Source organism: Nyctereutes procyonoides, unplaced genomic scaffold (genome assembly GCF_905146905.1).
Source record: "Nyctereutes procyonoides isolate TBG_1078 unplaced genomic scaffold, NYPRO_anot_genome, whole genome shotgun sequence".
In the NCBI taxonomy this organism is placed as follows: domain Eukaryota; kingdom Metazoa; phylum Chordata; class Mammalia; order Carnivora; family Canidae; genus Nyctereutes; species Nyctereutes procyonoides.
Genome location: NW_026575043.1, coordinates 42,628,440 through 42,642,003, shown reverse-complemented (window position 1 = coordinate 42,642,003; position 13,564 = coordinate 42,628,440). Strand labels below are relative to the sequence as shown.

Sequence of the window (13,564 nt, the reverse complement as noted above, 5' to 3'; positions counted from 1 at the left end):
CCCCCTCCCCCGGGAGGCTGTAAGGACCTAGCCCTGGGGTCCCCTGACAGGTGCTGGCAGGTGGTCCACACTCCTACCTGCCCAGTTGGAAGGGTGTGAGAAGGCCTTGCTGCTCTGCAGCACCTTCATGGCCTCCCCCAGGGCGGCGCTGGCTTTCAGGCCATTCAGCAGGGAGGAGTAGAAGGCGTGGAGAAACATCTTGGAAGCAGCCACAGGCGCAGGCCACAGAGACACGAGAACACACTGGGCGCCGGCAGCCAGGAAGGCCCGCGTCAGCGCGACGACCCCGTCAGCGGTGACCTTGCTGCTGGACTCCTGCGAGGAGCCGAGGACCACCAGCTTCACAGGAAGCCGCAGGTCCAGGACGTCGGCCGCCGTGAGCAGCAGCTCCTGCAGGGGCGGGCAGTCCGAGATGCTCTCCCCATCGCTGGCATCGTCCTGCACCCGCAGGGACTCGGGGATCGTGTAGGGGTGGCCAAAGGAGCTCTTGCTGCCGGCGGGGTTGCTGTCCACGCTGGGTGTGAGGACCAGGGCCGACAGTTTCCAGGAGATGTGGGTAGCAAAGTGGACGCACTCTGCCTGCGTCAGGGCACTCATGACCCTTTCTTTGGTGGCCACGCTGCCCACCAGGGGCTGGCAGCCCAGCAGCTCTGACACCATGTACGCTTCCTCCTCGGCCGACGGCATGGGCCCCCACAGCCACCTGTCCATCACTGCTGACGGGAGCTTGGGGTTACCGACAACGGCCGCCATGGACGTGGAGCTGGAGTATGTGGGCGGGTTCTTCCTCAGGTGAGACTGGGAGGGGAAGACAGACAAGCAGACCACGCCACCCATCAGACGGTGGCCTGAGGCTCCTGGTGAGCACAAGGCTGGGTCCAGGTCGGCTACACCTGGTCTCCCAATAACCTCCTTCCCTCTAATTTTCAACACCATTTTGACCCAGCTGCTCGTCCTCCTGAGCATCACACCTGCTACTATGTAAGCTCTTGAAAATCAGGACTGGATCTTAGGAAGGGCCCCTCTTGGAGGCGCTGTAGCAGGAGGCCTGCCCCACGCGTCTTGCTCCCACAGACTGCGCTGTGGGCCCCCAAACAGGGGGAGACCCACTTCCAATGAGTCAGGGCTCTGAGGGTGACAAAAGGCCAAGTCACTCTCAGTGGAGACAGGGCTAGCCTAAGCCCTGAACAGGCACAACGTACTGAAAAGATGATAGTTGTCATCTGCTTTACGTGCTGCAAATAAAATCATCAGCATAGAGAAGTCATAAAATCAGCATAGAGAAGTCCAGCAAAGTTCTGATTTTCCCCCAACGATGCCTTTCGGCTTTTGGGGAAACATCTAAGTATCACATTATTTCACAATAACTTTCTGGTGGCTCTACTTGGTGATGCCTCAAACTCTGGGTATGAGAAGCACCTGTTGGGCGTCTGTCAGGAGACCCTGGCTAGCCTGGCAAGCAGCCAGCTTGCAGTGTCATCACCACGAAGCTCTCCTAGCGCGGGCCATCTCTGACTGCCAGGGTGCTCTGGGCAGGACATGTCCCAAGAGGCCGGCTCACTTTGCAACTGGGATTCATAGTCAGCCACGGACACTCAAAAAACTCAGGGAAGATCATTTCTTTCACTTTGATCCTGTTCCACAAGAAAGTTACAACCCAGCAACAGGAAACAGTCAAAACAAAGATTTCTGAAACCTTGTGAGGCAGAAGTTGACCTGGTTTGAACCATGTCATTGACCGAGGTCAACAGAGGCCACGGCAGGTCCCGTGGGGGCCGCCCACACCCAGGGCCCAGGGTTTGGGTTCCTAAACGAGCCACTTTCTCCCACTGGGAGGAGCCCTGTCTGACCCAGCTCTGCCTGGTGATCTGCGGGCTCTGAGAGCAGCTCAAGCTTGAAGGTTGAGCCAGCCAGCTGGGGCAGGTGGGGTAGCCGCAGTGCAGGCCCGGGGGCTGGGGGCCAGGAGGGTCTGAAAGAGTTTGGAGAAGGGGAAGGGGATCAGGGCTGGCTGGAAGGCTCTCTAACCGGGTAACCGGGTACGCAGGCCAAGGGTGGCTGCGGGGTGGGACCTCTGACTCTGTGGACGGCCCACTGTCGCCTCCTTGATTTTCACAGACATTTCTGCCCAGACTGACTTTTACTGAATGAGACTCAAATCCTGTCTGTCTCCTGAAAGCCACCTCGTTTGTGTTCAGTTCTTTCGCTGGCCTGTGGGACCCTCTTCCACTGGACAGTAATCATATTTGTCCTCCATCCCTGCCTGCGGCACCTCCGCTGTGGGCAGACTCGCGCCCCGTCGGTGGTCAGCTCGAGGTCAGGGTGCGCCAGGGGAAACCAGCTTCCTCAGATACTCAGCCCCGCCTCGAGCCCAACCCAGCCCTCTGAGTGGTTCACAACCCTGTTGTCACGGCAAAGACATTTTCAGAGAAATGACACGTCGTGGCTTCCTGGGATAGCACAGAACAGTCGGGGCAGGAGGGCCGCCCGCCACCTACCTTCTTGCACATATGGACTCCCAAGGGCAGCCTCCCTGGCCGCCAACTACGGAATGCACACTGTGAAGGCTGGCCGGGAAGGCCGGCTCTGGGGCCCACAGCGGGGCACCCGCAGCCCCAGCGAGGCTTACCTTGGACTGTGGGCCCAGGGAGCGGATGGAGGGGACGGCGATGAGGGCGAAGCGCTCGTACAGGTACTCGTTGGAGGAGCTTCCCTTCAGGAGGGCGAAAGGAATGAGGTAGAGCTCCCCCTCCAGAACCAGGACCAGCTGCCGGTGCCGGCCCACGGGGCCGCTGGAGTGCATCAGGCCCTGCAGGGAAGCACGGGCACCTGAGTCGCTGCCGAGCCTCGCGCCGGGTGCCAGGGGCCCACGGGAGCATCACCGAGTGGGGGCTGCTGTCCGTCTCATGGGCCCTGCCCCAGGAGGAGGGCAGGGCCCGGCCTCTTTGAATCTGCACGGCAAGGTGAGCGACCCGGCCACCTGTCAAGGAGGGGATGCCCCACAAGACAAGGACCGGCCCCGTGGTCTATCCCAGAAAGAGCCCTGGGAGTCAGGGTGTAGCCCTGAGGGCCAGGCCACGGGATGCTACATTGGCCCAGAAACGCTAAGAGCAGTGCAGGTGTGACTCCTGTCATAAGAGCCCATGACACTGTGACACCCAGACTGGACCCACTGCACGTGAACAGAGATCAAGGAGCTGCTGCTGCACAAGGAACGCCCCCCGGAACTTGCTGGGGGAGAGGACCACCTGAGAGCACTGGGCGCCTGGCTCCTGGCCCAGCCCTGGCTCTGGGGATAGTCACACGGGCTCCTGTCTCCCTCACCCCCGCTGGCCGCCTGGGTGCCACTGCGCTCCACGGGAGTGAATGTGCAGGCCTAATCCGTCTGACGTGCTGCTGTGGGTGCTGCGCTGAGGCTGGCAGCAGTCACTCAGCTAACCCAAAGTGACACTGCCTGGCGGGCTATTCAGTGTGTGCAAACCCCCTGTGGCTTTTTCTCTTTTTAAAATTCTAGATGCATCTAAAGAAAGCAGAGATAAACACTCTCAGGCCAATTTGCTCGTTGTTTGCTTAAGAGCTATTTCCCCAGAAGGGGTAAAAGAATCACCGTACAACCCAGGATCAAGGAAGAGGGTGTGTCACACTGCTTGTGATGAATTTCTGGATTGGCACGGGGAGGTGAGGAGGGCTAGGAGCCTGCTGTCAGCTCCTGGGCCTGCTGGGCTCAACCTGGTCACACTGAGGCCCCCTCCTGGCCCTGGGAAGCTGCTTATCCGTGGCTGCAGCATGCCAAGACCTGGAAGGTGGGCTGGAGGAGCCGGGCGACGGTGCCCTGACCTCACTGATGGGTCAGCTGCCATAACAGTGACAGCCACTCACGGCTCAGCAGGGGCCCTCCTGCCCAACATGTGGGCAATGTGGGGGCTCAGGCCCCCTGCCCCATGTGCAACTCAGGACCCATCCTCAGCTGACCCAGGGTCACCAGGCATTTGTTGGACAAGATGCCGGCCCCACCCTCGTAGACCCTCCCTGGACTCCTGTACCCAGGGCCCAAACCCCAATCAGTCCCTGTCAGGTGTCATCGCATAGGTCACTGATTTCCCTGGGACAACACCACTCTTAGGCAAGTCCCCAGGCACAGCAGCACCCATATGCATGAATTAAAGATGAACAGAGGAGGGCTGGGCAGGTTAGGGATGTAACTTGGAGCTGTTAGAGAGGTGTTTTTGTAGGGACTCTGCAAACTCCACCAGCGAGACCTGATCTGGGGCATTAGCCTAAAGACGGGCAAGGTCAGGTCCCTGAAGGCAGTGCGGGTGTCCTCTATGACTAGGGATCCTGACCTCTAGGAGTGGTAGTAAGTGTGGCATGGCCCTACTGTTGGCCCTACTCCTTCACCCGGCTTGGGCTTCTCTGTCAGCTATGCAGGGTCCATCTTATGCCTACTGTGGACCATGGGGAAGCCAGAGAAGCTTTGGAGTCAGTCCCTGCTTGCAAGGTTACAACAATGCACTCAGGAAAATCAAATGTATACAGGAACCCATTAGTGAGTCAGAAAGTATTAAGTATGGCATCACCACAGAAGTCCAAAATGGCACCCTCAGAGGGTGGGAGCACCTACCTAGGATGTGATGATGGGCCCTGCCAAGGGGCTGCCCTGGCTTGTGAGGACAGGGGCAGGCCTGGCCTGGGCAGATGAGGCCCATAGGGTAAACAGAGAACAAGGCTGGGGAGAGACACGGAAGCCAGACTGCAGAAGGACCCACCCAAGGTCAGACAGGAAAGTGGCTCTCACAGGCTGGAAGCACCTGCTATGCACTCTCTGCTCACCAACCTCCAATGAAGTGTTCAGAGGTAGATTGTATCACGGGAGATGGGCTCTGTGCGGTCACTCAGACAAGGAGAAGGGGACGGGGGACTTGCCAGGACTTGGTGAAGAGTGACCTCAATGGTGAGGAGAGGGAAGTCTCTGGAATTCTAGCCTGGAGATGGGGAGAGTTTTCCCTGAATGAGCTGCATACCCCACTTCATAGGTCTGGTGACTCGTGGCTGGTTCTGAGCTGGCACCCACGCAGAGCCCTGGGCGAGGGCCCCAGATGGGACCAGTATCCGGGTAGCATGGAACGAGGCAAGTGTCAGCAGCCCGGCTTGCAGGCAGACAGGCCTCACGGCAGACTGACAGCTCCAGTTACAAGACGGCGGGAAACGGATCAAATGTGTCAGAAAAGATGCCCTGGAAACTGTCTTCTGAATTCGGTCCCCAGGATACACGGGCATTGCCCTTGCACTAAAAGATTAGGTATAATCCAATGTGAACTTGAAAACGGAAAATAAGTGATGTCTGTATCCAAATTACATATCATCTATTAGATAGAAAAGGAGAGACAATGCAGGGGAAGGCTTCTCCGTGCCTCTGTATCTCAGTCTAGAAAGGGGATCTGCTAGCTTCTTAAATCCTGGGTTTGAGAGATAAAAGGGCTCCTCAGCATCAGCCCCATATCAGCAACTAACAGAGTCCAACAAATTCCAGCAAAGACTCAGACTTTCTGACCTCTGACGTTTCTAGAAACGGATCTTTTAAAGTAGACCAACACAGAAGGGGAGGTGCTAAAATCTGTCTACTCCCCCAGTGACCCTGCTCATCCCAGTGCATTCCAGGCCTAGGATGGAAAAGGGGAGACTGAGTGCCCCAGCAGGGAAGTCTGGCAATGAGTGGACACAGGCCAGGCCCAGAATTTGCAGAGAGGGAGGGCTGTTCCCTTAGATGGGGTGGGCAGCGGGCACCCGCAGGTGGGTGTGGGCGACTGTTGTCACTTTATAGACTCGCAGCTCCCAATGCCCCATCAACACTTGCCCGGTGACTTGTTGGTCCCTGCAGCTGGGTCTCCTGTAGGGAGCTCGATGCTGAGCTTCCTTGCTGGAGGGCGCAGACGAGCAATGCCAAGTGGGGGCTCTCCTGCTGGCCCAGGTCAGCAGCGTGTGTTTGGAGACATGCAGCAAAGCCCAGAATGTGTCCATCTATCATGTGCGGGATAACCTTCCCGCAGCCCTTGCTACAGGACAACCAGGACCCATGGAACCTGCACACCCTGCAGGCCTCCTGCCCCAGCAGGCGCCTGGACTCTCACTGCCACCCTTGCTGCCCGAAGCTGATTGGCTGCTCTCCTGCCCCCATGCAGAGAGTAGCCTTTGCTTGCCAGCAACCTGGGACCAGCTCCAGCCTGGCCAAACCAGTGACTGTCTCTGCTATACCATGGGCTGAACCACACAGCTTTCTCGGTGCCCAACCTTTCTTTGGGTCAACTCCCTCAGCCCGAGAAAACTAGATAGTGTCCCTATAGCTAACTGAACTCTTTTGCCACATGGAATAAATCTATTAAATGTCCTCTGGCTAATCCAGTTTCTATCCCCTGACTGAGCCCACAAGATAGTGTGTACATCCATCACCTCACAGGCCTGTGGGTCACAGCCGGCTGTGGAGGTGTGGTACCTGGCACCTGGTGGGCACTCAGGACACACTAGTCAAATGTGAATTCATAACTGTCTGCAGATTCTTGAAGTAAGGTGAGCATAGGCCCTATAATTTTTATAGTTGACCCTTAAACCGCATGGGTTTGAATGGCGTGGACCCACATATATGTGGGTTTTTTCCAGCAAACATAGGACAAGACTGTAAAGGCATTTTTTTCTTCCTGATGATTTTCTTAATATACCTTCTTTTCTCTAGCTTCTTTACTATAGGATTACAGTATATCATATAGGTAACTTAAAAACATGTTAATCAACTCCTTGTTATTTATGAGCCCTTCTGAGTTAATAGTAGGCTATTAGTACTTAAGTTTTGAGAGAGTCAGAAGTTACATTTGGATATTTCATTGCACAGAAGGTTGTCGCCCCACATTACATATGACCCGTGTTGTTCAAGGGTCAATCACACTGTTTTTTTTTCTTGCATAACTCATTCCCTTTCCCTCTTGTGCTTATAAACATTCACGTGGCTAAACATGTAAGTGGCACCTCTGGAACATCCAGTTCCAAACCTTAACCCAGGGACACTGAGAGACCAACCTCACTACCATTATTCTCGTCCTCATGGCACCATCACCATCATCTACCAGCTATTTACTGAGTGCCTGTGGCACCTGACACCTCTGAAGTCTGCCACCAAACAGTAACCCTGAAATCCAATTTCCAAATCTGCAGTCTCCCAGGCAACCGCCACAGATCCTGAATGTATGGCTGGTGGTGACTTCTGATCTGATCGCCATTTTTTCAGTAGGGATCTCCTATACACACTCATGGTGACCAGCGGCCCTGATTTGTTCAGAAGCGCTGATATTAAATGTGATATTGCAGGTGCCCTGACTTCTGGTTTAAGAGCTATGTGTGCCACAAAGGTCACCAGGGTTCAAAGGATCAGCGTGCACCCTCTACATGCAGGGAGCTTCCTTTTCGCTAGAGGACACGTGAAGCTGCTCAGAATGTCACAGCATCACAGGCCAGAGGAATAAACATCCCTGGGGTTGGGGGAGGGAAAAAAAACTCCTGGGTCTGTGACTTTCTAGCAGATTCGATTTGGAATAAAATGGACTCTACTGTCTATAACAAGGATCCCAGAAGCAAGAACTGGCAGGAATCTGGGATCTTTTCCTGATTCAAAATCATAGGACAAATTTTGGGATTTTTTCCTGACTCGTATTTTTGATCGAGTGAACTGATCATACAGAACTTTTTAAGGTAGAGAAGTCTTTTCTGTGATGTTTCTGGGAAATTTTGGCATTGTAGTTGGATGTAGATGGTTTCAGCAAATATCATCTAACTATTGGAAATAACCCTCAAAGCATGACTGAAATCTACAAAGACTGTAGATGCTGTAATGCAACCAGAAATGCAAGAGTCAAAGTCAACCCACCTGAATATATTCTTTGGTCATCCCAACAACAAACCATTGGTTTGCCTGAAGAAACAGTGAAGGGTGGGGTTTGGGACTTGGACATTGGGGAAACATGACCAATGGACAGCCAGAGCCAGAGGGTCTGCCCATGCTGGGGGGGTGGGGGCCTCTGTGCAAGAGTGGCCCTCTTGTTCTCTGCTGACCCGGGAAAAACGAGCATCTGACCTTCAGGGGTGGGATCTGCCCATGTGGGGCTGAGATAGCCACTGCTGAACACCAACTGTAGCAGAGCCAGAACCCAACAGCACTGACCCAGGTGGGGACACTCACCTCCCAGGAGGCTACTCATCAGTCTGAGCACTCTCACTGCCAGTTTTACAGCTTTGGGCAGCTTATTGCCTCCATTATTCCTTGCCCTAATCAGTTGTGGAAATGCTTGCCGTCCTTGGGTGATGTCTGTCCTCATTTGAATATCACTACAGATGTCTCACTCAGTAATCAATTAGACAGGCTGGCAGTGGGGCTGCCAACCCCAAGTATGCCAGTCTTGAGGGGGCCTCATCCCCCGTTCCATGGTCAGGAGTGGAGGTCTGTTTATTTCTGGGGACCAATATTCCCTGGCCATCTCCAAACCCTGAATCTGTTTAGACCCCTAAGTGGGCAGTCTTATCTGCTGGAGCATCTGTTCTGGGGTGAGCTGGTTTCCCAGGCTACTGGATTTTGCAAGAAATTAAGGGCATGACTTGGTCAGAGCTGAGCTCTGCCTCTGCCTTACATGCTTAGATGAGAGGTCGGGGCAAATCCCCAGAGCCCCAGCATACCAGCCCAACCAACCTGAATAGCAGGTGTCAAGTACATTTCTGGGGGCCCTGTGATAGGCAAGTCCACATAAACAGGCAGCCTCCCTCATCAAGCACAGAGGTGGGGGAGGAATACTTTTCCTTCTGATCAAGGTCGTTCACTCTTGCTGCCTATCCTACAACTACAGCTTTATACTGCAAATATAGGAAACAGGGAATTTCAATAAATGAAAATAATGGTAAAGATGGGACTAGAGGGCGCCTGGATGGTTCAGTCAGGTAAGCATCTGCCTTCCACTCAGGTCATGATCCTGGGGTCCTGGGATCCAGTCCCATATCAGACTCCCTGTTCTGTGGAAAGCCTTCTTTTCCCTCTGTCTCTGCCTCCCTCCCTCTTTCTCTCTCTCTCTCATGAGTAAATATATATATATATATATATATATATATATATATATATAAAGATGGGACTAGTCAACTAGAATAAGTCTAAACTCCAGGGGTCCTGAAAGGCCCCCCAATCTGGACCTTTGAAGAATGATTCACCCAAATCCCAGGCAATTTCCTACGCTACATCTGGCTCCTTGATCAGAGCAGCTTCTGGATTTGAGTGAAGCCCTGTCTGCAAACTGTGGGGGTGATCTGGGACCAGAGTTAGCAAGCGGCTTCCCCTAGAGCAGCCTTGGGGGCCTCGCCACATCCGATGCGTCTCATGGAACACAGCTGTTGGCACGAACTTCTTACACGACCCTGCTGCAAGACAAAGCTGGTCTGGGTCTGTCATTTCACCACAGGCAGGGCCCAGAGGCATGGTTTTACTGTCCTTTACTCTTGTTTGACTAAAAATGAATGCCAGGGACACAATATAAGGTCCCAGTCCCTTTCACACGAAACCCTGGCAACTTTTCTTTGGTGACATTTTCTGTGGGTATCAGCAGGATTTGACTTAATGTCTGATGATGGGTCATGTGCAGATGTAGCTGGGCCCTCCTCAAAGACAGCTGAACACACTCGCCCCATCCTGACAGCAAAGGACAGCGTGCTTCCAGGAAAGAGCCACAGCAGTGTTTCCCTTAAGCCAAATTAAATCAAATACTGGTGCAAGCCTACAGTAAAATATTATTCTGTTCCACTTTTCATACTGTCTGACCCAATCCCTTAGCCAAATGACTGGGGCTATGCAGAGGCAGTTGTTCAAATGATTATAGGCCCTATGTGAAGAGGCTAATCATCTTAGTCTTGAAGTGTCAGTGATTCATAAGGTTGGACTTTTGGTTTTGATTTGTATTTTCATTGAAAATGTGGAAAAGGGTCTGGCTCTTCCGGGCAGCTGATGGCGCTGGGAGCAGGCGGGCAGGCAGGCAGATGGTGTCGTGTCGCCCTCTAGTGGCCGCTGGAGCTTGGTGTGCTGGCCTTGGGATGAGGGAGGAAGGCCTGGGCTTCCTCTTCCTCCTCCTCCTCCTCCTCCTCCTCCTCCTCCTCCTCCTCCTCCTCCTTCTCCACCCAGGCAGCCTGGCTGAGGAGGCGCTCCTTGCAGCCCACCCGACCTGAGCACGGTCTGGGAGCATCAGACCTCCCATGAGGAGGCCACTCATCAGTCTGAGCACTCTCACTGCCAGTTTTACAGCTTTGGGCAGCTTATTGCCTCCATTATTCCTTGCCCTAATCAGTTGTGGAAATGCTTGCCGTCCTTGGGTGACGTCTGTCCTCATTTGAATATCACTACAGATGTCTCACTCAGTAATCAATTAGACAGGCTGGCAGTGGGGCTGCCAACCCCAAGTATGCCAGTCTTGAGGGGGCCACCCTCTTTGCCACCTCCTCCGTGTCCAGGATGGTGTGTACCCAACACGCGTCAACAAGTGCTTGTTGAATGAATGGATAGAACTTTTCAGTGAAGTGCTTTTATCAGAACATAACGGATCACTTCAGCTACCCAAGGACAAACTCTTTTGCTGACCATTTAATGGCCCTTGAAAGGTTTCAGTCTGGGTCTCTTATGAGGCAGCCACATTCCTTAACAGTATTCGAACACCTCAGTCATACAAGAAAATAGTTTAACTATCAGGAACCAAGGAGATGCTTTTGAACTAAATGCCTCACTTCAAGATGAGACCACATCCCTGCAGGTGGGCGTGCGGTGCGGTGGGCAGGGGGGGGGGGCACTTCCGTCCCATCTGTTCCTATAGTGTAGGTCCCAAGCAACACAGCAGCCTTGTGACCGGGCTTCCCCTGCCTTGGACAGGTAACGTTACGAAGGCTGGTTTCATGCACTGTTCTAACTTGTGGAGGGTTAGAACTGTGCATGAACTAACTGACCTTCCACATTTGTATTGTTTAAATCACAGGGGAAAGTTCTCAGGGAGAAAAAAACAGTGCAGATTTTCCAAACTTGTAGAATCCCTGAGAAGGATGACTCAAGCTGCTGCAGCTTCTCTCCTGGGGGGAAGCATGGCCTCTCTTCCCCCTTCCTCTTCGGGCCGCTCACACCTTAGAGGATTTCTGCCTCAGGCGCACAGCCCCTTCCCAGTAACCACCTTCCCCTGACTCAATGGGGCATGTGTGGGTCCCCTGCAGACATGTTGGGTGACTCATGATCCTACCCTGAAATAAGCCAGAATCCTGGTACCATGCTGCTTGGCAGGGTTGGGGGCTCACTGGATTCCAAGCTGTGCAAGAGCAGGCCCAGCCCCTTTCTTCTGCCTCCTAGCCTCGGAGAAAGCTTCTAAGTGCCACACAGAGCGGCCACACAAAGTCCACAGGCTGATTTGTGCCTTGGGTCTTCTGCTTTGTATCCCAGACTACATGCAAAAAACAAATACAGCTTTGAACCACATACCATTCCATAAACTTGACCAAGTGTCAGCATGTACCAGGCCCCATGCCAGCTGCTGGGGACACAGAGATGAGGCACCATCCTTGCCTTCAGGGAGGGAGCAAGGGGGAAAAGGCCAAGAGTGAAGTTCTGAGTCCAGTGAGGTATTGGGTACCATGAAAGACATGGGGTAATTATGGGACCAGTGGCAGGGAGGGGGATGAAGCCTGCAGGCTGATGGAAGAAGAGGACAAGAAAGGCTTCTAAGAGGAGGGGACATTCAACCTGGGCCAGAACGAGGTGAGGTGCTTGCCAGCTCCAGATGACCTGAGTATCCAAGTACACGCTTGGTCACAGCCCCAGGCTCCAGCTTTGCCCTCTGCTCCCTGCCTCTCCTCACCATCCCCACCAGCCCATTCCATATTCATGGATCAAGTAATCTGGGACCTAGACACAAAAGGGGGAGTGCAAAGGGCCTCAGGAGGCCCAAGCAAGTGAAAGAATGGAAGGTCTGAATAGCTTTCAGAGGATCCAGGGGATTAGTGCAAAATGTAGAGCTCAGGGCGAGCAGGGGTGGTAGTTAAGTCACCGAAATGGTCTGCACGACCATTTGATGACAAATCAGCCTAAGGGTATAGGTGTATATTTCTTCCCTGGGATACGGCACACAAATCACGCTAAGCATGGCATCTGAGATGCTCTGAGCTGGATGCTCTCTGAAGTCTTGGCCCTTCATTAAAAAGAGGACACCAAGGGGACAACAGTCCTACAAAGGACAGGGCAGCCCAGTGCATTGCAGGGAAGGAGAAGACAGGACTGGGCCTCTGTGCTGGTGGGACCAGAGGCCCTGGGGTGCCAGGAGGGGCAGCTATATGGCACAGCAGCCACCTCTCTCCAGGAGTCCTCCTGCTACTGCTGTCCTGTAAGCTCCTCCCACTCCTCTGAGCCCAGCCCTGCTCGGACCTGACACACTCTGTGGCATGGTCTCACTTCTTAACAAGGACGAGAAACAGCTTGGCTAAGGTCACCCAGCCGGGGAAGGTCAGTGTCAGATGTGAGTCTAGACTGCCAGCCCTCGAAGCTCTGGGCTTCCCACCACCCCTGGCTCCCTGAGCGAGAGAAGTCTGGAGGGCCCTAGCAGGCATGCAGCCTCCTAAAACATACTGGGCAAGCTGGCACACGTCCTTGGCTGGCCAGGCAGGGAAATGCTGTCAAGGAGGGGTTTCCTGAGGACACATTTCACCTCTGCCAGCTGGCTGAAGCTGAAGAGTGAGCTGCTGAGGGGCAACCTGAATGTCTGCAAGACAAAACTCCCACCTGGCTGCAGACAGTCGCTAGGATATGCAGGCCTACAGTCTGCTCTCCTAGGCCCGTCAATCACGCCCTCCCTTTCTGAGAGCCAGGCCTCCATGAGTGCAGGCACCTTGGGCTTTCCTTGGGGTCTGTTATGGACTAAATGCTGGTATCCCTCCAAATCTATATGTTGAAGCCCTAATCCCCAGTAGGATGGTATTTGGGGGTGGGGCCTTTGGGAAATAATTTGCTTTAGATGAAGTCACAAGGACAGTACCCCCATAATGGGGTTAATGCTCTTACAAGAGGAAGAGACCAGAGCCACCATGTGAGGACACAGTGAGAAGGGGGCTGTCTATAGCCAGAAAGAGGGTCTTCAGCAAAAATGTGAACATGCTGGCACCCTCACCTGGGACCTCAAGTCTGCAGAACCAAGAGAAATAAACAGCAGTTGTCCAAACCACCCAGTTCATAGTACACTGGCCAGAGATGACTAATACACAGTTATATGTAAAGGAATCTGACAGATTCATAAATGATCCCTGAGCCCTTTGGTCTCCCCCACCCAGTTAGGGAGCGATACCCGGAGAAAAGAATGATGTACAAAGTCCAGAGCCACAGAAACCCATCAGGAGCTGTTCTCAACCTTCTCGAGAAATACCAAGTGAAAGGATGTCTTTGATGCCAGGCTCTGTGATAGAGTCAGTGGCTCCTGACAGTGGCAGAGGCTGAGGGATCTGTTCTCAGCAGAAAGCACAGCCCTGGTGT

The 13,564-nt window shown here is 53.7% G+C and overlaps 1 protein-coding gene across 3 annotated transcripts in view; it reads right to left on the bottom strand.

The window, feature by feature from the left end:
* TTC28 (tetratricopeptide repeat domain 28) overlaps positions 1-13,564 on the bottom strand; it is a 621,782-nt gene that overhangs the window by 17,362 nt on the left and 590,856 nt on the right. For all 3 annotated transcript variants that reach the window (XM_055322350.1, XM_055322351.1, XM_055322352.1), the window contains 2 exons: positions 2,627-2,806; positions 78-798 (listed from right to left, as the gene is read on the bottom strand). In XM_055322350.1, coding sequence (XP_055178325.1) covers positions 78-798; positions 2,627-2,806 — 901 coding nt within the window. The remainder of the gene's footprint in view (positions 1-77; positions 799-2,626; positions 2,807-13,564) is intronic.